This window comes from Bubalus bubalis, chromosome 24 (genome assembly GCF_019923935.1).
Source record: "Bubalus bubalis isolate 160015118507 breed Murrah chromosome 24, NDDB_SH_1, whole genome shotgun sequence".
NCBI lineage: Eukaryota > Metazoa > Chordata > Mammalia > Artiodactyla > Bovidae > Bubalus > Bubalus bubalis.
Genome location: NC_059180.1, coordinates 17,173,847 through 17,201,064, shown reverse-complemented (window position 1 = coordinate 17,201,064; position 27,218 = coordinate 17,173,847). Strand labels below are relative to the sequence as shown.

At 46.4% G+C, this 27,218-nt stretch overlaps 2 protein-coding genes across 4 annotated transcripts in view; one reads left to right on the top strand and one right to left on the bottom strand.

Moving 5' to 3' along the window:
- Positions 1-20,567, bottom strand: part of GTF3C1 (general transcription factor IIIC subunit 1) — a 78,473-nt gene extending 57,906 nt beyond the window's left edge. For all 3 annotated transcript variants that reach the window (XM_044935735.2, XM_044935736.2, XM_006070563.4), the window contains exons 1-6: positions 20,347-20,567; positions 16,051-16,260; positions 13,256-13,432; positions 12,382-12,525; positions 7,714-7,810; positions 1,926-2,049 (exon numbers count right to left, since the gene is read on the bottom strand). In XM_044935735.2, the coding sequence (XP_044791670.2) occupies positions 1,926-2,049; positions 7,714-7,810; positions 12,382-12,525; positions 13,256-13,432; positions 16,051-16,260; positions 20,347-20,567 (973 nt within the window). The remainder of the gene's footprint in view (positions 1-1,925; positions 2,050-7,713; positions 7,811-12,381; positions 12,526-13,255; positions 13,433-16,050; positions 16,261-20,346) is intronic.
- A 55-nt stretch (positions 20,568-20,622) lies between these two features.
- KATNIP (katanin interacting protein) overlaps positions 20,623-27,218 on the top strand; it is a 236,339-nt gene continuing 229,743 nt past the window's right edge. The window contains exon 1 of the mRNA XM_006070561.4: positions 20,623-20,855. Within this exon, the coding sequence (XP_006070623.4) occupies positions 20,849-20,855 (7 nt within the window). The 5' untranslated portion in view covers positions 20,623-20,848. The remainder of the gene's footprint in view (positions 20,856-27,218) is intronic.

Genomic DNA, 27,218 nt, shown 5'->3' with positions numbered 1-27,218 from the left:
GGATCGAACCCAGGTCTCCCGTATTGCAGTAGTCCTATTTATTTCTAAGAACTCTTTTTTATTTTCTGCATGTCCCTCCTTTATTTATAGCCTCTTGCTCTGGTTTCTTGGATGCAGTATCTTCTCTTCCTCCTTTGTTTTTCTCTGCTCCTCATTTTGCTTCTATTTCCTAGGTTAATTTGTGTCTCTTACATTCATGTTAAGTGTTCTCAGCTGCTTGGTGAAACATTAAAATGCTGTATTAAAATATTTTAAAAGTGTTTTGCAGGCTGGGGAGGAGGAAAGGGGAGAGAATGCCAGTGTGTGGACTTCCATGAAGGGTGAGCAGGCACGAGCTGGCTACTGTACTAGGAAACCCCTAAATTTCAGGATCTAGAGAACTTTTTCTCTTGGACTGGTCAGTTTCTACAGAAAAGAATCCTCCAGCTGCTGGCCTCGAGGACTGTGTAAGCTTGGCTGCCAGTTTTCTAGGAGCCACGGGGGGAATGCAGTGAGAACTCCTACCTCACAGTGTATGGAGATTACACATCGCCTGTTATCAGCTCTGTACCCTGTCTCCAGCTGCATCTCATGTCTGAGAGTCTCGAAAGCCTCCAGTGCCTCTTCTCTCTTTTAAAAAACGTATTTACTTATGGCTGCAATGGGTCTTCAGTGCTTCCTGTGGGCTTTCTCCAGCTGCGGCAAGCAGGAGCTCCTCTTTGTTGTGGTGCACAGGCTTCTCACTGCGGCGACCTCTCTTGTGGAGGCGCACAGGCACTAGGGTTCAGGGGCTTAATAGCTGTGGCGCACGGGCTTAGTTGCTCCTCAGCATGTGGGATCTTCCCAATGTGTCACCTGGGTTGGCAGGTGGATGCTTAACCACTGGACCACCAGGAAGTCCCAGTGCATCCTCTCTGGAGGTATGTCCAAGGAATGAGGATTCACTGGAGGTGCTAATGAGGAAGCACTGTTAAGCCACAAAGTCCAGACCTCTGTCTTTGTGGGAACCGGCTTGCTACCTGCTATACCAACTAGGGGAGGGGACCTGGGGGGTGCAATGGTTCTTCAGACAGACTTAGCTCCATCCAAACGGGCTTTCAGAGGGCCCTGGTTTATCTCAGGTTTGAGGTTTCCATTTTTGGCTACTGTCCCGCACAGGCATTCAGCTTTCCAGTCTGCTTGGCCAGTTATCATTCATCCATCTGCCTCCGAGCACAAAAAAGCTGACAATCTCCTTGCTGTCACATTCCTATGATCGCTAGGGAGGAGCTGGGAAGAGTACAGATAAACACATCTATTCCTTCTGTCATCTTTTACTGAGAGCTATGACCCTCAGCTTTTTAAATGATTTTCGTTAATCCAGAGGGTGCATGGGATAAAAATCAAGAATAGAGAAAAAGCAAAGGACTAAAGGTTTTTAAAGTTCCATAGTCCATTGTCCTTAGTTTAACTTTCTTATAAGGTTCAAATCGCACCTGTGCCACTTTCTGATTGCTTAACCTCATGTATGTTACTCATCATCTCTTAAACTTTACTTTTCTTACCTTTAAAATGGTGATAATAACACCTACTTTGCAGGGCTAGAAAATGCGTTCATACAACACAGATCAGGTACTTTAAAAATACTGGCTGAAGAATGAATAAGAGGGTTTAGATAAGAAGAAAAAGAGGAATTTGGTTTCTGGACACCAGGAATGGGAGATGTTGGAGGGACATCCATATAGACATGTTTGCTGAGAATGAGCACAGGTTTCATTCAGCAAACATTTCCTGAGTGCTTTATATATAGAAGGTCCTAAGACAGGCACTGAGCAATAAAGAATTGAATAAATAACGTGATGTCATCCCACTGCAGGGCAGAATGTGGTAAGAAGACAGGCTGGTGCTTAGAGGGGAGAAGTGAAAGCCGGCCGAGCAGCCCAGTGAACAGCTGAGACTGCCTTTACCTTTCTTGGTCTTGCAAGGTCCACGTTCAGGGTGGATCTCTTTTAAGGGAAGAGGCACCACCTTGGCCAGCCCCGCGTTCAGCATGTACTGGTACAGGCGCTTGAACGTCCTCTCGCACAGTCCCTGCAACAGGTAAATGCAGCGGTTAGGTTCGAGCACGCCGTGTGAAACTACCAGAGGCCCGTGTAAATGAACAAGCGGGGACCAAGTTAACTGATGATCTGGAATGAGGAAACACTGGGGGCACTAATGAGGAAATACCGCCCAGCCACCTTGTCCTGGGAACAAAATGAGTCTGGAGCAACATAGAGACCATGCTACTTTTTGATGATGAAAGGGGGAGAGAGATTTGCCTGAAAAGATCCTGAAAGGATACACCTGAAAGGGGTGAGAACGAGGCAGTTGGGGGCAGCACTAGACGATTTCCCGTATACTTTTTCGTAAGTGTTTTGGTTTTTTAACCAAGTAAGTGTACTATTAATTTCTGGGGGTGGGGGGCCATGCCACGTAGCAGGATCTTAGTTCCCTGACCAGGGATCAAATCCTCGGCCCCTGCAGTGGAAGCGTGGAGTCTTAACCACTGGACCACCAGGGAAGTCCCTACTATTAAATTATTAATAGATATATACAGACATACACACAACTCCCACAGGCAATGAAAGAGGGAAAAAAAAATTAAATTAAAAAACTTTTAGGTTAAAGAAAAGAAAAAACCTTTAGGGACCTCCCTTGTGGTCCAGTGGAAAAACCAAAATAACCATATCTATTCCTAAAGCTGTCAGGGTTACCAAACAGCGCCACCAGTGCAGGCCATGTGTTTCCATCTACATGCGTTTTTTTCTTTTTTTGAAGAAAGAAAGTTACTTGCCAACATTGAAAAGTGAGAGATATCATGTTTAAAAAAAAAAAAAAGGAAAAAAAACCCACAACAGATTCTGGCTTCTCTCAGAAAACAGGATGTGGCAACAAGTCCTAGCTTGTGGTTCATCACAACAGTAGCCGGCGGGAGGTGAGGACCAGCTGCCCCTTCAAGACACGCACACCTGGCCCGGACGCCCCAGCCTTCCCCAGCCATCAGACCCCTTACACGGTGAGGCTGAAGGTCAGCTCCTGTTTATCACCCTTTTTGTGCTGCTTTTCTCTCATGATAGCTAAGGGGAAAGTGGAAGATTTCTTGAATCCGTACTGATGTCAAGAAGAATTTGTTGTTGTTTTTGGCTGCACCACATGGCTTCCAGGAATTCAGGTTCCCCTGGCCAGGAACGGAACCTGGGCCACAGCAGTGAAAGCGCTGACTCCTAACCTCCAGGCCACCAGGGAACTCCCTCAAATAGTTCATACCACCCTCCAGGCCACTACTGGCCATTTGATTCTGCCACCTCTAGACCAGCGAGGGAGGCGATCACCTGATCCAAAGGAGGCGCTGCTAAGAGTGGTCTGTGGCGTCTCCCAGGCTCCCTTTTACACTCTGGGGGGAGAGAGAGAGAGCACGTGGCCCAGGGTTCCTGCGGCCACGTACACATGATCACCTCTCAGATGAGCCTGGCTGCTCGGCAGCAGAACATATGGTCATCAAAGAAATATAGACAACTCACAGACGGCACATTCAGCCCCCTGGCACGTAAATGGCACCTATCGTAAATCTAGCTGTGCCCCCAGCGCCATGGAAAGTCCTTGAAGACACCCATCCATCAAACCCCAGCTCTCTACATATAGCCCTGAGCCCTGGACCACCCTACAGGAGAGCTGCCAAGGAGGACTCCCATGACCTGCCCACAGGACGGAGGGTGGTGGAGTCCTTCCCTTACAGGGGGCTTCCATGGAGGACTTGCACAATCTGCCCAGCTAAGGAGAGAGGTTAGCCTCCCTCCCACTCCCCTGAAAGACAGCATCCACATTCAAAGCATCCACCTCGTCTGGAGGCTAATTATTTACTAAATCCTGCTCAGCCTTCTCTGACCCCTATTTCCAGCTACTGACTAGACATTATTACCAAGTCAAAGTCCCAAAGATCTCCATACTCTATAAATCCTACAATCAAATTTGTCATGAGACTTCTCCCGTGATCCAATGGCTAAGACTCCATGCTTCCAATGTAGGCAGGGGGTGAGGGTTTGATCCCAGGTCAGAGAACTAAGATCCTACAAGCCCCATAGTGAGGCAAAAAAAAAAAAAAAATAACAACAACAACTGTTATATGCCTCGTCCTTGAGCAAACTCACTCCTCTTTTTGAACTGTCTACCTCAGTCATATCCTCATTCAACAAACACGGGCTGAGCGTTCACATGTGCAGGGCCGTCCTCATGGTGGATGGTCAGCACACAGGGTCCCTGCCAGCAGGAGCCCACCCTCAAGCTCTTGTCCACCCTAGGGAGGGGCTGTCACTCAAGCCAGACAACAGATTCCTTCTCCTTTGTCCCCCTCCCCCAACACTCACACCCCAGCTTTACTCTCTCACCACGTCACCCCCCTACCCTGAGGCCCCAACACCCACCTCCACACCCGGCCTTCAACCTCCCCTCTGCCCGCCAGCTTATTTCCTAAACATTCTTCTTCTGGACTTCTTGGTGGCTCAGAGGGTGAAGAATCCACCTGCAACGCAGGAGACCTGGGTTCGATCCCTGGGTCAGGAAGATTCCCTAGAGTAGGAAATGGCAATCCATTCTAGTATTCTTGCTTGGAAAATCCCATGGACAGAGGAGCCTGGTTGGCTCCAGTCCATGGAATCCCAAAGAGTCAGACACGACTGAGTGCGCATGTACTTCTGCGTCATCTCTACTTAGAAACTGCCACCAGCAATTCCTCAGGCTTAAGGCTGAAACCCAACTCCTCAGCCTGGCACTTGAGACCTTCCTTATCTGGCCCAAACTTTCCTTTCCCGCCGCCTCTCTTACTACTCCTGAGGGGCACCCTGCTGCCTGGCTGCCCCTGGGTCACTGCCAACCTCGGAAACCCCCAGCACCTCCCACTGCCCCACGCCTTTGCTCCAGCCGGTCTCCCCATGTCTCCTCGGGGTTCATCTCATCTACAAAGCCCAGCGCAGCTGGAACTCACTCTACAAAGCTTCTCCCAGCTCTCCTTTCACGGAGCTCAGACGCATCCTTCCAAGGAACAGTCTGGCCTGAGTGTGTGTCATGTCAGTCTCTCCAATTAGACGGCTCCGCGACAGCCTGAGACTGTCACCCTCGTTAATTTTTGTCACTGTGCTGTGGAATATAGTTTTGACTCCAAGTGGACACTCACTGAAGTATTTGTTGAGGGTTTCCATGGTGCGTCAGTGGTAAAGAATCCGCCTGCCAATGCAGGTTTGATCCCTGATCTGCGAAGATCCCATATGCTGTGGAGCGACTAAGCCCCTGAGCCCTAATGACTGAGCCCACCCGCTAGAGCCTGCTGGCTGAAACAAGAGAAGCAACTAGAGAGGAGCCCCTGCTTGCCATAACTAGAGAAAAGAAAGCACGAAGACCCAGCACAGCCAAAAATAAATAAATTAAAAAAAAATTAGAGTATCTGTTGAATGAATGAATACATAAATGAATAAACAATGTCCTTTATCAGTCAAATTCTGTCACTTAGCTCTTCCCCAGTGCTGACCTAAGACTGGACCCACCCCCTCTCTCCACCCTCGAGTGACTCTGTAGGGCAGAGGGTATCAATCTCCAGTGTCCATATGGGCTGGACAGACAATAGAAAGAACACAGTGGGCAGGTATTTCTTCACTGAACGTGCAGGAGTCTCCTATTCCTGACCAGGGTCTCTCAGGAAGAGGCCTTGTCAGTTTACCTGTTATTCCCCACTTTTGACAGATACTCAGATACTGAGAAATACTTCCTCCTCCTCAACAGCAGTGCTCACAGAGAGACAAAGGCACTGCCCAGGTGCCTGAGAGCTGACAGGAGGTGTAAGGGACCTGGGATGGGAGTGGAGGGGCCGGCAGGATGGGCGCTGGCCAGCGAACAGCCAGCTCCATATAACTGCTGTCACGAGAGACCACAGGCCCAGGCTGGCCAGAGCCTCTGATATTTCAAGAGAAGCTGATAACTTAAGATTTTGATGCAAAATCTCATTTCTTAAAAGACCCTACTACTATGCCAAAGTTCTTCTTAACAATGTGCAGGCCAGATCTGACCCACGAGCTCAGTTCATAATCTCTGCTTTTTTATTTTTTGGCTTCATCCTGTGGCTTATAGGATGTTAGTTCCCCAAGCAGGGATTGAACCCAGGCCCTTGGAAGTAAAAGCATGGTGTCCTAACCACTGGACCATCAGGGAAGCCCCATAACTTCTGTTTCAAATAGATGGGCATGTGATGAATTGAGCCATAGAGGAGACAGGTCTCCCTTCTCTGCACAGTGAGATCAGGGAGCAGGGCCTCCCCAGGGCAGCACAGGTGAGGAGCTAGGACCTTCCTGGAGGCTGTCATCAGACTGCAGGCTCTTCTGGGGACTAAATACTATGACCCCGCAAACCTTGACTTTAGGTCCTACCATTTCACCTGCAGGGCAATCTTATTTTCTTCCCATTTTCAGCGTCGGCTCTTTCCGAACTTCTACCGAAGAGCGCTCACTTCAGACGGGAAGCAGTAGCCCCCCAACCCCGGTGCTTTCTCCGCTCACTCTCTCTTTGTCACCGCCTCGGTTCCTGGGCCCAGAGATGAAGCAGGTTCGCCCATAACTGCTTTATTCCCTGTGTCGTCTCACCTCTTCTCAGTACAGTCACTCTGCTATTTTCAGTATAAAACTGGAAACAGGGGACTTCCCTGGTGGTCCAGCCACTAAGACTGAGCTCCTGATGCAGGGGGCCCTGGTCAGGAACTAGATTCAATGTGGTGCAGCTAAGAATTTGCAAGCCGCAACTGAAGGTCCCTCAAGCTGAAACTGAGATCCAGCTTGGCCAAGAAACAGAGGAAACACACACACAAACAAATCTTTAAAAAAAAAACAAAACCTGAAACAGGAGGGAAGGGGGCAGGGCACAAACTTTAAAAGAATGACACAGCCCAGGGACACGACACAAACTGATTAAACCAAATTAAGTCCAAGATGGTGGACGAGTGGGCTTCCACTAGAGCTCGAGCCTCAGCACGTGCCCATCGTCACACATCAGCAAGCTAAACGACACACCCACAGGTGCCATGACAGCTCTGAGGCTAACAGCAAAGGCCAAACCCAATTCCTGGAAATCCCCATCCCTTCCCCTGAAATAGTTGGGATAATCCTCCCTCTCATTAGCCTATGAAACTACCCAGCCCATAAAAACCAACCACACCACATTTCTGGGCTGCTCTGCCTTTGGGGATGGCCCACACTCTATCTGTGGAGCGTGCTCCTCTCTAAGTAAATCCACTTCTTACCTATCACTTTGTCTCTCACTGAATTCCTTCTACAAGGAGATATCAAGAAGCTGAGCTTCAAGTCCCAATCTGAGTTACACGGTTACAATACCAGTGGGAAGAAAATTACAAGCCTGATTATGAAATGAACTGATTATGAAAGTAAATCTTAATGCCCAGATTCACCGCTCCACAGGAACTTTTATAGCTGGACTTGGCACAAACCCCAGGGGAAAACCAAGGCCACCCAAGAGCAGGAGGGGTTTAAACGAAAGACTGAGCCCTTTTTCATTCTATATAAACCAAAGGAAAACACTGCTTGTTTCACGAGGGGCTGGGGGTGGTCAAGTCCATAACAGAGCTCTTGACTGCAATGCACGGAGCCTTCATTTGACAAAGATGCCCACTGGGGCATGGACGCATTCAGGCCCGCACGAGGACAGCCGGCAGCTCACCAGTTCCTCCCTCAGCTTTCCCAGGGTCTCAGTCCGGTTATTCCGTGCGCTCAGCAGAGTTGAAAGCTTCTCCATGAGGATGTCGTATTTGCTCCTCCTGTGAGAAACACAAACACTTCATTTTTTTAGACCATTAGTAATGACTGCCTATTTTTTAAAAGATGTCAAGGTTTACATGACAACATATCAACTACAGAACTTTGGTCTTCAGTCTCAAGAGAACAACTCCTGTCCTTTACAGCGGGAAGACTGGGGTCGGGGTGGGGGGCGGTCTGAGTGGTTCAGTCACACGGCCAAGGCCACCTAACTAGTAGCAGTGTAGAGACTGCACTCTGTGGCTAAAACTTTCAGGGAATGATTGTTTAAAATGCTTACATCTTTTGATCATATTGAAGAATTTCTTTAATTTAAAACAGAGAAAAACTGGTTTGGGAAGTTTTATTTGTGGTCTGTGCTATCCCTCAATGGGTCTTACAGATGCTAAGAAAAAGATTAGAATAATCATGGTTAACAGGAAATAAACTTATAAGGAAAGATACTTTTTCCAAGAAGGTAGGAATTTTTTAAAACAGGACTTATGTCAAATGAATAAAGAAATCTTTAGATGGTTATTAAAAATGGGTTAAACAAGATGGACATTTATGTGATTAAAACACCGGCTTTTGATATTACACTTCCTAAGGTTAAATGCAACAACAAAAAACGTTGTCCCCACTGGTCCTCAACATTAAAAATTAAATTAGTCATTCTATTTACCATTTACAGTTTATGTACCATTTATGTACAGTTTAAATATATACAAAATTATCTAAGTATAAATATAAATTTGGGCTTCCCTGGTGGCTCAGTGGTAAAGAATCTGCCCGCCAATGCAGGAGACGCAGGTTCGATCCCTGGGTCGGGAAGATCCCCTGAAGGAAATGGGAACCCACTCCAGTATTCTTGCCTGGGAAATCCCATGGACAGAGGAGCCTGGTGGGCTACAGTCCATGAGGTTGCAAGAGTCGGACACAACTTAGTGACTAAACAACAACAACAAATAAATATAAATTATATAAAGGGAGGGCTTCTCTTGTGGCTTAGCTGGTAAAGAATCCGCCTGCAATGTGGGAGACCTGGGTTCGATCCCTGGGTTGGGAAGATCCCCTGGAGAAAGTAACGGCTACCCACTCCAGTATTCTGGCCTGGAAAATTCCATGGACTATACAGTCCATGGGGTCGCAAAGAGTTGGACACGACTAAGCAACCTTCCCTTTTACGTATAAAGGGAACAAAAAAATGTACACTGAGATAGCCAACCAGCAACTATTTGGGCCAAAGGGCCTGAGTTCCTTGGCTCAACCCTACTCTGGGGATCCCAGAGCCCTTTATATAAACTGATAAAATGGACAGGAAATAAAAGAAGGAAAGAAAAACTTCTGAAACTCCTCCTGTAAGATCAAAGCTTACTGATTAGATCCTAATGAAGACCAAAGTTCAAAGGTATCAAAGTAGACAGAATTGAGATGAAAGTGTATAAAATTGGTATATTTAACTGGGCTTTATTTAAGATGGTTACATCTCTTTTGCTTAATTATATTGTGGGGTAGACGTGTTTCACTGGGGAATGTGTCCCCTGTGTTGTATTATAAGACCAGGTATATATCAATAAATGTACCTCTCAGGAAATATTAACTGAACCGTTAAAGGAAACCAATAGGGTTACCTGAGCCATACAAATAAGTCAAAATGGAAATTAATATTCAAGGGCTAATAAAAATAAAAACGGTGATTTTGCTCTGGGTTTAACTTGTAAACTCAGAAGATATTTGCTGAACACACCTTTTACAAACCTTTGGAGGCATGATAAATTCTAAGTTTTAGAACATAGAACTCATAAACTTTAGTTTACTTATTGCCTCACTGATAACATAAAGTCAGAAAAATCAATCTTTCAGAATCATTTAGGTGACAGACCTGCTCTTGGGGGGATGTCTTTCTCTTGCAAATCTCTACAAACCAGAAATATAAAGTATGGGTCATAAGGATCTGAGATTGAGCCTAATTAATTAGGTCAATCAGGCAAGACCTGAAACCAAGAAAAAAAAAAAAAAAGAAAGTGGCAGTTTTAAAATTCAAACCACAGGGAATACTCCCTCGGCCAAATTTTACAAATAGTAAAGCCTTAGTCATCTAAACAAACAACTTCAATGTATTCCAACTGTTCTTTGTAAACTAGTAAGTTTACATTGTCTCCTGGGTCGGGAAGATCCCCTAGAGTAGGAACAGGCAACCTGCTCTAGTATTCTTGCCTGGAAAATTCCACCGACAGAGGAACCTGGCAGGCTACAGTCCATGGGATCACACAGAGTCGGATCTGACTGAACGACTGCGCGCGCACACACCAGTTTACGCTGCGATACCTGACTCATGAAGGAGCTTTTTTTTAAGTGAAGCTGTGAGATCTCCAGTTTTGCCTGTTTATACCGTATGTCTGTGCACGTGTTATACATGGGATATCTCTACCTGGGGAAAGTATTATCAACACTGAATTTACACATCATATGACGTCACTTACACATAGACTCTAAAATATGGCACAAACAAACCTATCTATAAAACAGAAACACACTCACAGACATAGAGCACAGACTTGTGGTTACCGAGGGGGAGGGCACGGGAGGAGAAAAGGGACTGACAGGTGGGGATGAGCAGATGTGAACTGTTATATACAGGGTGGATAAACAGCAAGCTCCTAACGCATAGCACAGGGAACTACACTCAGTACCCTGTGATAAACCGTAATGGAAAAGACTATGAAAAGCAATGTCTACATGTGCATAACTGAGTAACCTGGCTATACAGTAGAGACTGGCACAGCACTGTCAATCAACTATACTTCAATTAAAAAAAGCTGAATTAATAAAGAGCTCTGTTCAATTTAAAAGTAAGAGCTTACAAATTAAAGAAAAGAAACTGGCCAAAATGACTTTCAGGTTCACGGGAACTGGGAAATATTCAATATTAAGTTGCTATTTGGTATTAAAGTTTAAGTTTGTTGATCGAATCATGTCTTTTTAATTTTTTGTGGGTTGTTCCTTTTCAGGGGGGAGGGGCATGCTGGCATTTGAGGTCTTAGTTCTCAACCAGGGAAAACCAGATATGCCAAGTTAAGGAATTAAGTGCTTTTCTTTGTGTGGGAAGATGCAAGAGCCAGGGCTTACTGAAATCATTCTTTTGATGAGCTCCTCAGCCATCTGGGCCTGAATCCTGTGTTCACACATCCTGAGTTTCCTCAGGGCTCACCGGCTCATGCAGGATGGGTGTAACTGCTGATCTGTGACATCCTTGCTTACTGATACGGCAGGAAATAATTCCATTCTTCACGCCCTTTGTTGCAAAACTTCTATATAACCTGGTTTTCCCCACCTCATCTCCTCAGAGCAGTTCTCTCAAGGTTGCTTGAGATGCTGCCTTTGAGGCTTAAAGTCCTAAAAATTCCTACCGAATAAAATATAATCCTCAACTTTGAGGTTGTAGTTTTTGAGTCAACAATACCGTAAAGTTTTAGGAGGCATCTATTTACACATTTCCTTATAAATCAGATGGTAAGAGAGGATAGGGATGATTTCACAAAGAAGTTCAGCTTTTTTAAAATTCAGGCACAAAATGTGAACCCAGGTCTCCTTCATTGAAATACAGTGCTCTGTGTATTAATCAGGACACATCTCTGATTCTGCTCTCACTTTACTGGTGTGAAGGCCCTTCCCTTCCTTTGCATTTTTAATGTGAAGTAGAGGTCATAATAAATGCTCACAAGCTAATGGCCACCACAGGAAGCTATTAAAGGAGCCCAGGGCTCTTCAGCTTTGGGGAACAGGGACAGAGTGAGGGGTTTGGGGGGAGGGGGTTGTGCTAGGAGAGGGGCGGAGAGAAAGATATTATCATGCCACTGGGGAAGGTGAACTTAGCTTTAACTATCCACACAGGTCTAGCAGCAGCAAGGGCAAATGTATGGGATCAGGAGACTTGTTCATTTGTCCTGCCTTTCCATGAATGAAAGAATACACGAAGGCACGGATATTCACTGCTTAGGAACGAGCACCAAGCTGTGCCAGGGCCTCTCCACAGAAGAGGGAAACAGTGGTTCAGTGAGGTCAAGTGACTGTGCCCAAGTCAGGAGCAAAGATTTAAATACAGATCTTGACTTCAGCCCCTTGTTCTCTCTTCTACCCACAGAATTCTGTCGCCATAACACATCAAATTTGACTTATCGGCTTTTCTTTCTACCCTCCCCCTAAATTTCACCAAAACGTTAACAGTCCCTACTGCTGGGCTGTGGGGCGAGAGGTATTTCTTCCCCCTTCTTTTCTATATAATTTCCAGATTTTCTAAAGAAGCATGGCTTATTTGCATAATCAGAAACAGATGGAAAATATCTTTTTCCTAAAAGCTAGCCATATTTGATTTCGCCTCTAGGATTTTGGTTCTTTTTTTTTCTTTTCTTTGTTGGCTGCACTTCAAGGCACAGAACTTCCAGACCAGGCATTGAACCCGCACCCCCTGCAGGGGAAGCCAGATTCTTTACCACTGGACCACCGGGGAAGTCCCGCCTCTAGGATTTTTAAAGGCACAAGACACCAGGCTGAAATACAGAGGTAAGGAAGCGCTCTGGAGTCTACACTGTACCTGTCCATGTGAAACCGGTTCAGGAGGAGGAGGATTGAGTGCTGCTGGGCCCCGGTGGGCAATCGGATCACATGGGACTGCATTGTAATCAGCCCGTTTTTGTTTAAAATTTTCCTGTGATAGTGAAGCTTCCCAGCATCAACCCTGGAGGAGAGGAAGAGAGCAGTCATTTTGCTTTGCTGGTTGCTTTCACCCCACAATGCAGAGGACGTGAATACCAGAGACACACCCCAACCCTCTCCCCCCATCCAGTCACCCTAAGAGATCTGCTGCTATGTGACAACGGCCATGGAAAGCAACCCAACCTAAGGCACACTCCAGACCCCTGGAGGGGTGGATGGGGAGACAGGGTGGAAGGCGTTTGTGTGCAGAGGACTGAGGAATGGAGTGGGAACGGATGGCTGGGTTAGCAAGGAGCTGATGAGACAAGACATGGGCATCTAATCACGTAGCAGCCAATAATTAGGGTGACCACGCATTCTGGTTTGCCAGATGGGCTCAATTTATGCCCACTGCCTTGCATTCCTTCTGGTCAGCTCCACCTTTCACTCTAAAAATATCTAGTTTGAACAATAAATTCTATGGTCACCGTAGGGTCTGTTTTTTTTTTTCCTATTTTTGGCCGTGCCATGCAGCATGCTGAACCTGAGTCCCCTGACCAGGGACTGAACCGGTGGCCCTTGCAATGGAAGGGCAAGGTCTTAACTGCTGGACCACCATGGAAGTCCCCCCTTTTCCTTTTTTTTTCCAGGGTCTCTTCAATGAGAAAGTACCATGCCTTCAACCACCACAGATGCTGGGACTGCCCAGGTGGCAGGGCCTGATGGTCAGGGAGCCCCGACATTTACAGCAGAATAGCAAAGCATCCTCTTACTTGAAAGCAGTGCTGTGGAGGTCTCGCTGGAGCTCCCCCTGCCACCGGGACCGGCCTAACCGCTCCAAGATGCAGTAGGAGAAGTCCGGGAGCTTCAAGTCGGGGTCGCCCTCAAAGCCGATCAAGGCCCGGTACCGCATGTCCTGGGAGGCAACAATGATCAGTTTCTTCCCCCACCTGCAAACCAGAAGCCACCGAGGGGAAAAAAAAAAAAATCACTTTAATTTTTTTAAGAAAATCGAAATGTTTAAAAGCAGAACCTTAGTGAACCATGGTTTCCTGCTTCTCCTCAGAGGTTCACAATCCCCAGTTAAGGAAGTTTCCATCCTTAGAACCGCAAGAGGGTTCAGGGGGAACAGAGCCAGTCTCACCACTTCCTTGCTCGGACCCCTCCCAGTCCTGCCAGGGCCCTGGGACCCAAACCCAGACTACTCCCCACCAGAGCCTGGAACCTTTTACACACCCCTACTGCCTGGCTCTGCACCCACATTGGCCCCATTGGTCCTCTGCCCACCTCACCCTTAGGCTACTAATTCTCATCCTTTAGATCACTGCTCAGATACCAACACCTCAATTCTCCATAAAAATGCTAACCAAAAGGCCAACCCTGCCTCTGACCATTTCTGGACTCATCACACACCTGGCACTCTTAGAAATAGCCACATTTTGGGAGGCACACGTTCCTGCCATAAGCACCCTAAGTGGGAGGGGGGCAGGTTGTCATCTGGGTCCCCAGGACATCCTCAGTGTCTTCAATGGTTACAGAAGGGCCTCTGTAACCATCTATTAAGTGAACGAACTCACCTCCTGAACTGGACTGAGAAAACAAAACTTCAGAGTCAAGAACAGTGCCCTGTGTGATGGGTGAACCTGCCGTTCTTGAGAGCAGACCCTGGGACAAACGATTAGCTCCTCCTACAGTCTGGGTGTGTGAAAAATAATGCCTGCAAAAGAGGTCAAGCCCCCATCCCAGCAAGGAGCTTTGAGAAGCCCTGGCTTGGGATATAGACTTCTCTGCTGAAGCTGAACAGTCCCCAACGCTGAAGACAAAGAGACTCCGCCTTGGGGCCTTGCCTGTTGCCTTATTAATAAATGGCCGTCTTGGGCAGACTGTCTCGGGTCCCAGCCCTGCCGCAGAGATCCCACGAGGGTGTGCTGGCAGAGAAGCCATCCTTACTCACTCCTTGGCATCGAGACACACCAGCTGGAGGAGCTCCCTCTCCCAGGGGAGTAAGTCACTAAGGGTCTGTATGAGAGCCCACGGGCTCCCAAGCCCTCCCATCTACAGGCAGCATTTACTCCTCCCAGCCTGTGGTTTACAGATGCCTGATCCTAAGGCCTGTCTTCACTCACATCACTCAGCCTGACAGTTCCTCCTCCTGCTTCTCTCCCACCACCAATAAACAGATGATTCCACTGCTCCTACTGAGCAGGCAAAAAGTAAAAAGCTGAGGTTGCCGATGTTTTCATTTAACTGCAGCTTCCTTCGCATTGCTTGGGACCCAGTTAGTCTTCCGTACGGTCCATCTCTAAAGAGTGTTAGGCAGCGAATACGCATGATGGACAAGACAGTCTCTTTTCTGGGTCTGCACGTCACAAACTTATGACCTGTGTCCTCGAAACAGGTTCATTAAGTTAAACTGGAAGAGCTCAGCTGAGAAAAGTTTGAAAACAGGGACGCTGACTCGCTGCTTTAAAAAAATATTCAGGGTGGTTTACCCCCGTCCTGTGGGAACTCCAACCTTTCCCAGTAGCTGACTCTAGGACTCATGCCCGAGGCCTGATTTGCTGACTGTGGTCATCAAATTATCCAACACTGATTAAATGCCATGCAAAGAACCAGCAATGCCAAGATAAATAAAAAATGGCATCTGCTTTTGTGGAGCTCACAGTCTAATGAAGAGAAAGACAAGAAAAGAAATCACTTGCAAGGGGATGCGATAACTGAGACTGGGGTTATGAAATGACACGTACAAGGAGCCCCCAATTCGGGCCTACGAGTGTGAAGAGAGCTTGTGGGCCGTCACCAGAGGAGGCAGGAAGCCCGGTGGGGCAGGGGCAGGAAGCAGGCGCTGCAAAGCTCCAGGAGGGGAGGAGGGATCCAGGGGGACAGAGAGCGAGTGTGGCTGTTTCTTAGAAGCTTGGCTCCAGCAACAGTCAGTCACAGGGGATCCGAGGTGGGGAGAGGGTCTTGTTTTAAGACTAACGAATCACAGTGTCAGGCTGGGGAGAAAGCAGTGTCGATAGGGAAAAGCTGAAAATAAAGGAGAAAGATGAGCCAGCTGACAGAGGCGGGAAGGAGCACGAGGTTCTGGGGAGAAAGAGAGGAAGAGAATCACCGGTGGAGACAGGGCCTGGTTTTCGTCTCCTCTGAGGTGAGGGAGGAGGGAAACGGGGGCCAACCCTGCAAGCTGAGGAAGAAGGTGGCAGCAAGGTGAGTTCACGCTGGAAGCTTCTCCCTGTTCGTCAAGTAGGAAGGGAGGTGGAGATGGGGCGAGGGGCTTGGGAAATCGGGACCCTGACTGAAGACTCACAAAAGGACTGCTCACTAGGCAACAAAGGACAGAACCTGGACACAAAGGGAAGAGAAAGGAGCCTTCCCCACCCCCACCCCAGCCCAAGCAAGATCAGCCCCAAAGGAAGCAGAGTGATGAAAGCAGAGGGCCGGCTTAGTTAGGGCAGGGTGGACGCGCTCTGAGAACACTGGGGCTGCACCCCGTCCTGGCACACTGACCACACACCCCAGCTTAAAGCAGGATGATGCCCACCGGTCTCCCACAGTGCAAACGAGTTACCTGCCAAAGGCTTCCACCATCGTGCAGCGGGGCTGTAACATCTTGGTTCTGATGTCGTTGGTAATGTTCTTCCTCTCCTTGAAGTACCGGCATGAGCCCTGGATGCCATCTTTATTTTCCAAGATCATGTGAATGGGGTAGACATCCTCCAGAGGGACCGGGTCCCTCCTGGACTCCACGATGCCTGTTTCCAAATCAATTTCTTCATACCTAAGGTGGGGAGGTGGGAGGGGGAGGGGAGTGCACAAACATCGAACCGCAGCTCAGCCTCAGAAGTAACACGTACTGGGTGTGTTCTTCTGACAACCTCTGGCCGAGGTCAGGGAGAGGGAGTAAGAGCCCCTAGTCTCCCTGCCTTCCTAACGCAGGACGTCTTGACAAGCACTGTCTCTGAGTCTCCATCCCAGACAACACAGATCTTCCCAGGAGCCTCCACGTTCACCCGCAAGGATGAATGGTGAAATCGGAACCACCTTCCTTGCTTTTCATTTTCCCTGCAGATCCTGTGCCTGGTTTTCAAACCATCAAGTTTGGACTTAATGACTCAAGGCTTCCCTACTCAGAGATGTCGCCTTTCCATCTCTTTAACTACCCCTCTTCCACTTTCACCCATTTTTATGGTTTTCAATTATCACTAGGCATGTTAACAATTCTCACCATCAAATCCTTAGCCCTGTTTCTTGCCCCCAAACACTAATCCTGTTTTCAACTGTCATGTTTGATGAGATCAAAACCAAAGTTATGACTGCCACTTCCCACCTCCAACAAAGCCCCTCCTTGGTACTGTTTTCTCCCAGTGGCCTCTCATCAACACCATGGAGACATCCTGAGTTGTGCTTCTTTTATCCAGTCAGCTACATTTGTCAAGTGTTCCTTTGGAATCCTGCTCACATCCTGTGCCTGTCAAATCCCATCTGCGTTTGTCAGTGCCTTTCCTTCTTGCCCTGTCTGTAACCTCTGCACTACTTAACCCTCCATTCTCAAATCACACCTTGTCATTTCAGGCCATTCTGGCCTGCTGTCCTCTGGCTCTCCAGTTATAATGTCCCAGGCTTCTTTTGAAGGCTCCAGGGCCTTCATCCACCCCAGGGCCATGTCTTAAGGCTTCCAACCACACTACACTCTCTCCCAGAGAGGGTCCTGGCCAAGAGCTTCCACTACCAGTCACAGGGGTGACTCCACGTGCCCAGCTCAGTCCCACTCTCTGACCTGCTGACCCTCCCACAAAGCTAGATGTTGACCAACCAGAATCTCCATTTGAAAACCCACAGGAACCTCAAACCCAGTGTGTTTCAAGATTAGTTCAGCATATTCCCCACCTTCCCCCCAGGTTCAGCCTCCCTGCTGCACTTCTGTGGTCCCCATCACAGCAAAGGGTAGCAGTCATCAATTTTAACAGGGAAGAGCAAAACCTGGATCTGTTTCTTTTATTTAACCTTTGCCATTCGTTGCTTTTGTTAATATAATCACTAAAAGGATGCTGTCAATAGCTGTAAGCAATCACAATGGCTTGCCTCAGGGGAACCTGCCCCAACCCCCCCCACCCCCCCATCTGCTCTAATGGTAAATTGACTTGCCTTTGTTCAGCTCACAGGGATGCATTCTGACCCTGCCCACCCGTCAATGGCTGCAGAAAAGAAGAAATTAGCACATCCTTTTTCCTCTGCTGGCCCAGCCAAGAGATAGTCTGCAAGATTCCAGTATTCTTGCCTGGAAAATCCCAGGGATAGAGGGGGCTGGCAGGTTATAGTCCATGGGGTCAGAGTCGAACACGACTTAGCAACTAAACAACTACTTCTCATGCTGGCCCAACCAAGAGATATTCTGCAAGACTAATGGCCTTTCAGGGGCTTCCCAGGTGGCCTGGAGGTAAAGAATCCGACAGCCAAGCAGGAAACACAGGTTCAATCTCTGGGTTGGAAAGATGCCCTGGGAAAGATGCCCTAACCCACTCTTGCCTGGGAAATCCCATGGACTGAGGGGCCTGGTGGGCTACAGTCCATGGAATCACAAAACAGTTGGATACAACTTAGTGGACAGCAACAACAACAGTGGCCTTTTAACTTTTTGCCTCACCTCTTCCACCCTTAACAGAAACTGGCATTCAAGAATTTGGTACTCAAGGGTCCTAGCCTGCCATCTTCATGGATGCTCAGTTTTCCGAATAAAGTCGCCTATTTCTAGCCTCAATATCCTGTCTCCCGATTATTGGCCTGTCATACACTGTGGTGCTGGAGAAGACTCTTGAGAGTCCCTTGGACAGGAAGGAGATCAAACCAGTCAATCCTAAAGGAAATCAGTCCTGAATATTCACTGGAAGGACTGATGTTGAAGCTGAAACTCCAATCCTTTGGCCACGTGATGCAAAGAGCTGACTCAATGGAAAAGACCCTGATGCTGGGAAAGATTGAAGGAAGGAGAAGGGGATGACAGAGGATGAGATGGTTGGATGGCATCACTGACTCAGTGGAAGTGAGTTTGAGCAAACTGCGGGAGATAGTGAAGAACAGGGAAGCCTGGTGTACTGCAGTTTGTGGGGTCACAAGGAGTCAGACATGACTGAGCAACTGGACAACAACAAGTAACACACTCAGATGCCCAAAAGTCAGGAACCGGATGGCATCATCCTCCAGACCTACTTCTCTTTATACCCCACACCCAACCAGGCACCAAATCCTCCAGATCTTCTGCCTCATGTCTGATTCCATCAGCTTTTTCTCTTCATTCTCACACCCACCATGGAAAGCGAAACCTTGACTGTTGGTTCATGAGTGGATTACTACAGATCTCTCAACTTCACTCTTCGCCCCTAGTCTGACCCTCCCTTTGGTGGTGTAGGCTTTAAAAGGATTAGTCCAGTCCAGTTGGTAAGGGCAGGCTGGATTCTGAACCAAGACTTCCTGGATTCAGCTTCTAGGTTCTGCCCCTGCTAGTAGACAACTCTCTCTGTGTCTCAGTCTTCTTTCTCTTGAGGGAGATGGGGATAAGAATATCCTGCTTTGTATAAATAGTACTTAGTATATTCAAGAATCTTAGAACAGTCCCTGCTTACAATAACCATATACATAAATGTCAACTATTATTCTTCATTCACTACTTCCAGTTCTACACGTCAACCAAACTTATTTCTCTTCCTTTAGAAAAATTCTGCCAACTGGCTACCTAAATCCAACCTTTAAGTCTTGTTTTACACAGTATTCCCTCTGGAAACCTGACCCTCAAAACAAAAAGAAAAAAAAAAAAAAATCACAGCTTTGGGAAGCGAATCAACACCCAGTCACCTACAATGTCCGTAACTTTGGATGGGTGACTTAATTTCTCTCCATCACTGTTTCCTCCGCTGCAAAATGGGGAAGATAGCTGGGAATTCCCTAGCAGTCCAGTGGTTAGGACTCAGTGCTGGATGGGGAACTAAGATCCCGCAAGCCACACACTGGAGCCAAAAAAATTAAAAACAAAAACAAACAAACAAAAAAAAAATGGGGAAGAAAAGAGCACCTTCCTCATAGGGTCAATGCGAGAATAAAATGGGTTCAATCTCCTGAAACAACAGGAACAAGATATTGCCTAGTACCAAGTTATGTGTTTGTGCTCAGTCGCTCAGTCGTGTCTGACTCTTCTGTGACCCCATGGACTGTAGGCCGCCAAGCTCCTCTGTCCATGGAATTTTCCAGGCAAGAAGACTGGAGCGGGTTGCCATTTCCTACTCCAGGGGATCTTCCTGACCCAGGGATCACACCTGCGTTGCCGGCTTGGCAGGGGGATTTCTTCACCACTGCACCACCTGGGAAGCCCACAGCACCAAGGCATAAGCAGCAATAAATAAATGTTAGCTATCATTATTGTTGTTGCTGGTGTTGCTAAACTTGCTCTCTAATCCAGCACTGAATGAATGCTCCATAAAGGTTTGTTGATTTCAACTGGTCTCTAGTCTTGATCTGAACAGCCTTACTGCTTCAATCCTAAGCTCCACTTCAAAGAAAATACTCTTTAAAACCCAAAGCATACCCTCCCAAAGCATATCCTTCCAGTTCTGCTCGCCATCACCCCAAACACACACGAACATAATGGAACATCACAAGGCGATCCCCCAACTCCATCAGACGCCTGGGCCCTGCCAGGCCGAAGACCCCCCCAATCAGCCTTATTCTGCGCACCCCCCGCCCCCCCCATCAGGCTCCGGGTCTTCCTTCCGCTCCACTCCTTTCTCTCCCCTCTCGTAAGAACCTGGCCGCCTCCCAGCTCCATCAGACCCCGAGCTCTGCCCTCTCCCGCCCGCAGGGCCAGGCCGCTGACCGGTCTTGGAGCTGGAGGTCTGGTCGTTCCCGAGGCTCCTCGTAGAAGCTGATGCCCGGGTTCGTGGCAAGGGCCCGCCACAGAAACTCCTGCGTGTAGGGCTCCAAAGGAAGTGGGAAGGGCGGCACTCGCGTCTCCAGACGGCTCCAAAGCGCGGGAAGGCACAGGCCATCAAGCCCCTCCAGGGCCACCTCGTCCAACAACGACTCCAGCGCGTCCATTGCTACTTCAGTTAGCTGCACCCGGGGCGCCTGCGTACCACGCCGCCAAGGGCCCCGGTCCAGGGCGCCTGCGCACAACGACTGGCAGCCAGGGAGGCGGGGCGGACCCGGGAACCGGAGGAGGAGTTCCAGACCGAGATCGTAACGTCACTCCCTTTGGGGGCGGGTTCATTCCGTGGAGCTCCTCCGCTATTGGTCCGGAAGCCCGCAGTAACCAGGGGAACTTCAAACAGTGTAGAGGCCGCTTCCGGTTCGAGCTCCCGGAACCGCCGCCTCTAGAGATGGACGGTGAGTGTCCGTGGGCCCCTCCGGGAGGTCGGGCAGTTACTCTCCCATTCCTCCTGAGGGCCCTCAGGGCAGAATCCTAGGCCACAGACCCCTGGACCATCACTGCCTGACCCAAGGGAGTCGCCGTCGGAGGGAAAGGGAACCTAAGTGGTCCGGGATGGGAAGAGGAGGCTGGGGGGAGTGGTCAGTGATTTGGTCACTGTGCTGCCTGTGGTTGTGTTGGGCCCCGGTACTGGCCGGGGCATCAGAGAAAGGGTTTGGGGGAGGGGCGCGGGGAACCAACAACAACAAATAGAGGTCTGAGGGGGTGGGTCTTGTGTGTCATGGGTGTGGAACTATGAAATATAGGAGTTAATGAGGGTAGGCATTTACAAGGGTAGTGCAATCATCAGCTACTGGGGATGGGAGTCGGGGGAGACTAGGGAATACTCTCTGTGCTTTGATGTTAATGATACTGTTCCGTGCCAAGAACTCTGTAAATGCTGTCAAGTAGTAGCTCGATAAGCTTCATAAATTTTTTGAGTGTTATCCCATTTTACAAATGAGGACACAGGCTCAGAGAAGTTGAAGTATCTTGCCCCAAATCAAAGTCATCAAGTGGCAGAGTGAGAAAGGGACCCAGGCACTGGCTCTGGAGCTGAATTAGGGAGTTAGAGAAATGGAAGGAATTTTAGAAGCCCTTCATTCCAGAAGTTGCAAATACAGACTTGCAGGGGCAAGTCTAATGGGCTGGATTGGGCTGTGATTAAAAGTCAATTTCTTTTCTGAAAGAGAAGCTTCTCCCTCAGCTCAAAGCAATTATTTTCCTCGGGGGTGCTTCTCAAAATGCTGTGATGGCTAATCATGCTGAAGGCCAGATGCAGCCTGAGGGCCATCATTTGGGGATCCTCAGTAAGAATCATGGCGTCCCCAGTGGCTCAGATGATAAAGAATCTGCCGGCAATGCAGAAGACCTGAGTTCTATCCCTTGATCAGGAAGGTCCCCTGGAGTAGGAAATGGCAACCCAGTCCAGTATTCTTGCCTGGGAAATCCCATAGACAGAGGAGCCTGGCGAGCTACAGTCCATTGGGTCACAAAGAGTAGGACAGGACTGAGCAACTAACACTTTCACTTTCAATAAGAATCATAGAATTCTATGATTCCAAAAATAGGCTACCCTGATATCTCATTTTATAAATGGGAAGACTCAAGTCTAGAAAGATTGGTAGAGTCTACTAGCAGTAATACCTACTGGTAGACCAGTAGAGTCTACTATCAATAATTTTTCCCACTACACCACTGTCCCTCACTTCTGAAAAGTTTGTTCCTTTGTTATATCTGCCTAATATAGTATGGAAAAGATTTTTAATTGAATAATCTGTTTTACGCTTAAAAGACATCTTTGCCCTTTGGACTTCAGAGGTACTATAAAATGTCATTCACCAGTTTGCCCAGTGGAAAGGTCCATGTTAATGTTGCTATAGAACATCAAAACTCAGATCTTCTTTTTACTTAGGATGCCTTTATGCTCTTACCTCAAAAGAGCTTTGTATGTATTATGTCTGTGATATTGACCATATCAGAAATGAAAATTGAGAAAATCTTATATTTATCATGTATCAGTTCATTTAAAAGTAATAATAAGTGCATTACTTCTGAACATAATACTTTTAATGAAAAGAAGCTATATTCCCCACCAAAAAGATCAGTAGAAAATGTGGTATTGTTTTACATTTTCTTAAATCTCTTTAATACCTGGGTTAGTAGGAAATAGCTAGACTCATTTCTGCTTCATCAGCCAAACTGTGGTGTTGTTATTTTGGCTGATGTATTTGAAAAAAATGGGGCCTCACACAGACATATATTTGGGGCAGGGAATATTTTAATTGCCATTTTAGATAACTATAGGCATTTTTCTTTGATACTATTCCAAAACTTAGCAAGTGGTAATTTCTCGAAGGTCAGCCACAATGTGGCATCTGAAACCATATCAGTGAACTTTTGTACTCTATTACATTAAAACCCAGTGGTCTATCTTGCCCTTTGGTTGCATATTTTACCCATGTATGATTTCATAATATTAAGCATTGGTCATTTGGAAAATGTTATTTCACTGATTTATGCAAATCTTCAAGTGTTGACATTGGAAATGACATGCCATTTATGTAGTATTAAATGGCATGTCATTACACAATGTCAAAAAATTACATTCCTTTAGTATTCCTATCATTTTTTTTTTAAAGGAGTTTAAGTATTGGGAAACTATTAAATTCAAAGTGTAGACTAAACAAGTTTCCTACTTATTTCCACTGGAAAGCTTAAGATTTTTCATTGGCAACAAACATCGTCAGTTGTTTCCATAAAGACACAGGCTTACTTTTTTTGTATTTAAGAAAATGTCTGCCACACACTCATGTCTGAATAACTGTAGTTTGTCTTTTCATTGTTCATTCAAGTACAGATGACATTTGATAAAATATTTGGCTAGTTCAGCTGGCAAATTAAATAATCACACAAGTGTTTTCTAGATCAACTGTTGTACTTTGGCTTATAGCAGAAGTGTTTGATGTATACCTTGCATTTTTTTCACACAGAATATTAAAAAAAAAAGTGTTCTCATGGGTTCAGGTTTAATAAAATTAATTTTTCCTGTTTCATCAGTTTAGTTCAGTCACTCAGTAGTGTCCTACTCCTTGCGACCTGGCTCTGCAACCGCAGCACGCCAGGCCTCCCTGTCCATCACCAAGTGCCGGCATCCACCCAAACCCATGTCCATCGAGTCGGTGATGCCATCCAACCATCTCATCCTCTGTCCTCCCCTTCTCCTCCTGCCCTCAATCTTTCCCAGCATCAGGGTCTTTTCCAATGAGTTAGCTATTTGCATCAGGTGGCCAAAGTGTTGGAGTTTCAGCTTTAGCATCAGTCCTTCCAAAGAACACCCAGGACTGATCTCCTTTAGAATGGACTGGTTAGATCTCCTTGCAGTCCAAGGGACTCTCAAGAGTCTTCTCCAACACCACAGTTCAAAAGCATCAATTCTTCGGTGCTCAGCTTTCTTCACAGTTCAACTCTCACATCCATACATGACCACTGGAAAAACCATAGCCCTGACTAGACAGATCTTTGTTGGCAAAGTAATGTCTCTGCTTTTGAATATGCTATCTAGGTTGGTCATAACTTTCCTTCCAAGGAGTAAGTGTCTTTTAATTTCATGGCTGCAGTCACCATCTGCAGTGATTTTGGAGCCCAGAAAAATAAAGTCAGCCACTGTTTCCACTGTTTCCCCATCTATTTGCCATGAAGTGATGGGACTGGATGCCATGATGTTAGTTTTCTGAATGTTAAGCTTTAAGCCTACTTTTTCACTCTCTTCTTTCACTTTCATCAAGAGGCTCTTTAGTTCTTCTTCACTTTCTGCCATAAGGGTGGTGTCATCTGCATATCTGAGGTTATTGATATTTCTCCCAGCAATCTTGATTCCAGCTTGTGTTTCCTCCAGCCCAGCATTTTTCATGATGTACTCTGCATAGAAGTTAAATAAGTAGGGTGACAATATACAGGACCTTCTTAAATGAAAATGTTTGTTGTCTGTTTTGTCATCAGTCATGGCACTAAAGAAAATAAGGACAACTGGTACAGTATGGTGCCAGTGCCTTGTAGCCACTCAAGCTATAAGCGGTTTTATTAATACCTACTGTTGTTTTTGCATCATCAGTGCAAATGCTGACCCAGTAGAAAAAGTCTTAGAATTATAATAGAGATAATAATTGTTCAGGGAACCCCTCTTCCTCCCAGGATCTGTGGAGCACACCTTGAGAAACATTGCTATAGACCATTGGCAAGAGGTCTGTTCAGTCACTTCTAATTGTTATCTTCTGAGCACTCCTAGAGCATTATTATGACCCGGCAGAGGAACCTGTCCATTTTTCAGACTGGTTGAAAAGTGAAAGTGAAAGTCGCTCAGTCATGTCTGACTCTTTGCGACCCACCAGAATACTGGAATCAGTAGCCGTTCCTTTCTCCAGGGGATCTTCCCAACCCAGGGATCAAACCCTGAGCTCCCGCATTGCAGGTGGATTCTTTACCAGCTGAGCTACCAAGGAATCCCTTTCAGACTGGTTATAAAAAGAAAAAAATTGTTCTCTTTAAGAAAGTATTTGCCCTAAGATTAGATTTAGCATTCAAAGGATCCCTTTTTCCTTTGCAATTTTATGAACTTTGATCTCTACACAGTTTTCCAGGCACATATCTATTGGGTAAAGTGAAGCATACCTTGATGAATTATGATTCTAGCCAACTAGATAGATAAGCCAAGCCCAGCCTTGTTAGAAAGATGTTTACTTCCTAATCTCACAGAAGTTTAAATATCTGCTAAGTATCCCCAGACTGAATTGTAGTTTGGTGTATTCCACCTGTGCTAATCACCATAGCTTTTCACAACATTTTCCCCTGGCTCATTGGGTTTGGCTTTCGGCAGAATCTTTCTGGCTCTGAGATGAAGGTATTGTAATGCTCATAGGTTTTCTGGGCCAAATAACTCTGGACTTGGATCTCAGTGGTATACTCTGACCTCAGTTTTCTGAGTCTCAGTTTCTCTGAGCCTCAGTTTTCCTGTCAATAAAGTGGAGATGATACTGAAGCTTGCCTTGTTTTGTGTGCCAATTCGTTGGAGAATCTATAATTGTGGATTCAAGGAGGCTTATGTGCAAACACACTTCACGTATGAAAAGCACTCCTACATGGAGGTTATGCTGTTATTACCTGCCATTGTGCAGATTTCTTCTGTACTGCTGACAGAAGAGGGAGGAGGGAACCTGGCGAAGCTCACTAACAAATAATAATCTTGGTAATTAGCTCGCTCTTTGTTTAAAAGAAATCCCAATGTTTGACATGGTTTATTTACACAAAAGTAAATTGGCAGTGTAGGAGTCTTCTGCCTCTGAAAATGTTCACCTTTATGTCAAAGCGGAATTCCCCCCCTCCGTGCTTTTAAAATATGAGCTAGCTGAGAAAAAAAAAAAATTCTCCTCAGTTTTGCAGGAACATGATAATTAGACAGAAGTTCAGTGCATCGAGATAATTGGATAGGATTTTAAAGCTACGTGTTTGCTTTAGTTCCCCCCAGAGCAAATATTCGACGTCTCCCCTATTTATACTGTTCATTTGCTTAGCAAACTTTCTCCAAGAATTAATAATGCCAACATGAAATTTAGCCTCGCTTGTCTAAATAACCCCAAACTGCAAAACGGGTGATAGTTGAATTAGTATGGTTTTGCCGAAAGTACACTGTCAGCGTGTCTCATCTTTTCTGTCCTTGGGCGGTGTTTACCTGGGGTCCTGGTGATTTGTCTGTTTCTCTTCCTACTGAAAATAAATCAAGCCAAAATAATAATAATAACAATAAAATAAAACAAAGAAAGCATTCAGGAGGCAAAATAAATGTGTGGTCCATGTCATCTGTGTGTTGGTTCTGCTTCCCTTCCTCCTTGGCTTCAGTCCTTCTATCTGATTGATTTCTTTTCCCTTGCCGTTCCTCAGCATTCATTCCATCCTGGAGTTTTAGCTCACAGGAACTTGGCACACTCTGTTTTGTTTATTTTTCTTTGGGGCATTCTTTCAGTGACTCCACATTTCAGCGCCTCCTGTGCACTGGGATCCAGAGACATCAAGATGAATTAGACTGAATCCAGGTGAAGAGGGGCTGGGAGCTCAGTGTACTCTTCTCCACGTTCTCTGTAAAGTTGATTTTTAAAGACATAAGTTACAATTTTTTTTATCCTTAAAAAACAAAGATGGAGCAAATTTGAAAATGAAGTCTTTATATCAGAGGTTGCAAACTGAGAGCCTCTCCAGCCCACGAGCATATTTATTTGGCCCATAATTTTTTTCTTTCAATTGTTTTGAATTTGTTGCCACCACTGAAAAATTGGAAGATTTCTCATAAATCTCCGATTATGATTTTTTTTTAAAAATACTGGAAAAGTCAATTTATGAATCCCAATATATATCAATAAAGTTAATATCAAATTGAAATTCAGCATGGCAGGTGTTCCCTCTGCGGGAGCTATGTGGAGACCACCCCCTAAGAAGAGATCTCTTTCCAGTCCATCACAGCCCCGACCTGTCTGGCTTCCCTCATTGCCTCTGATAGCTACATGGGCCCCTGTAGGTATTTGAAGTTACAGTCCTGCCCTAGTATTAACTGGGACCATTTTGAACATCCCTGTACGCTTTATCATGTACCACACTGTGCTTTGCTTGTTCTTCTGGCTTTAATCTGGGAGAAAAGAAAGGGGAGGCCTTATATTCTCTTCCCTTAAGAACTTCAGAGTTGGGTGAGAAAGCCATACATAAACATAACTTTAGTCCAACTTGGTGGTCCC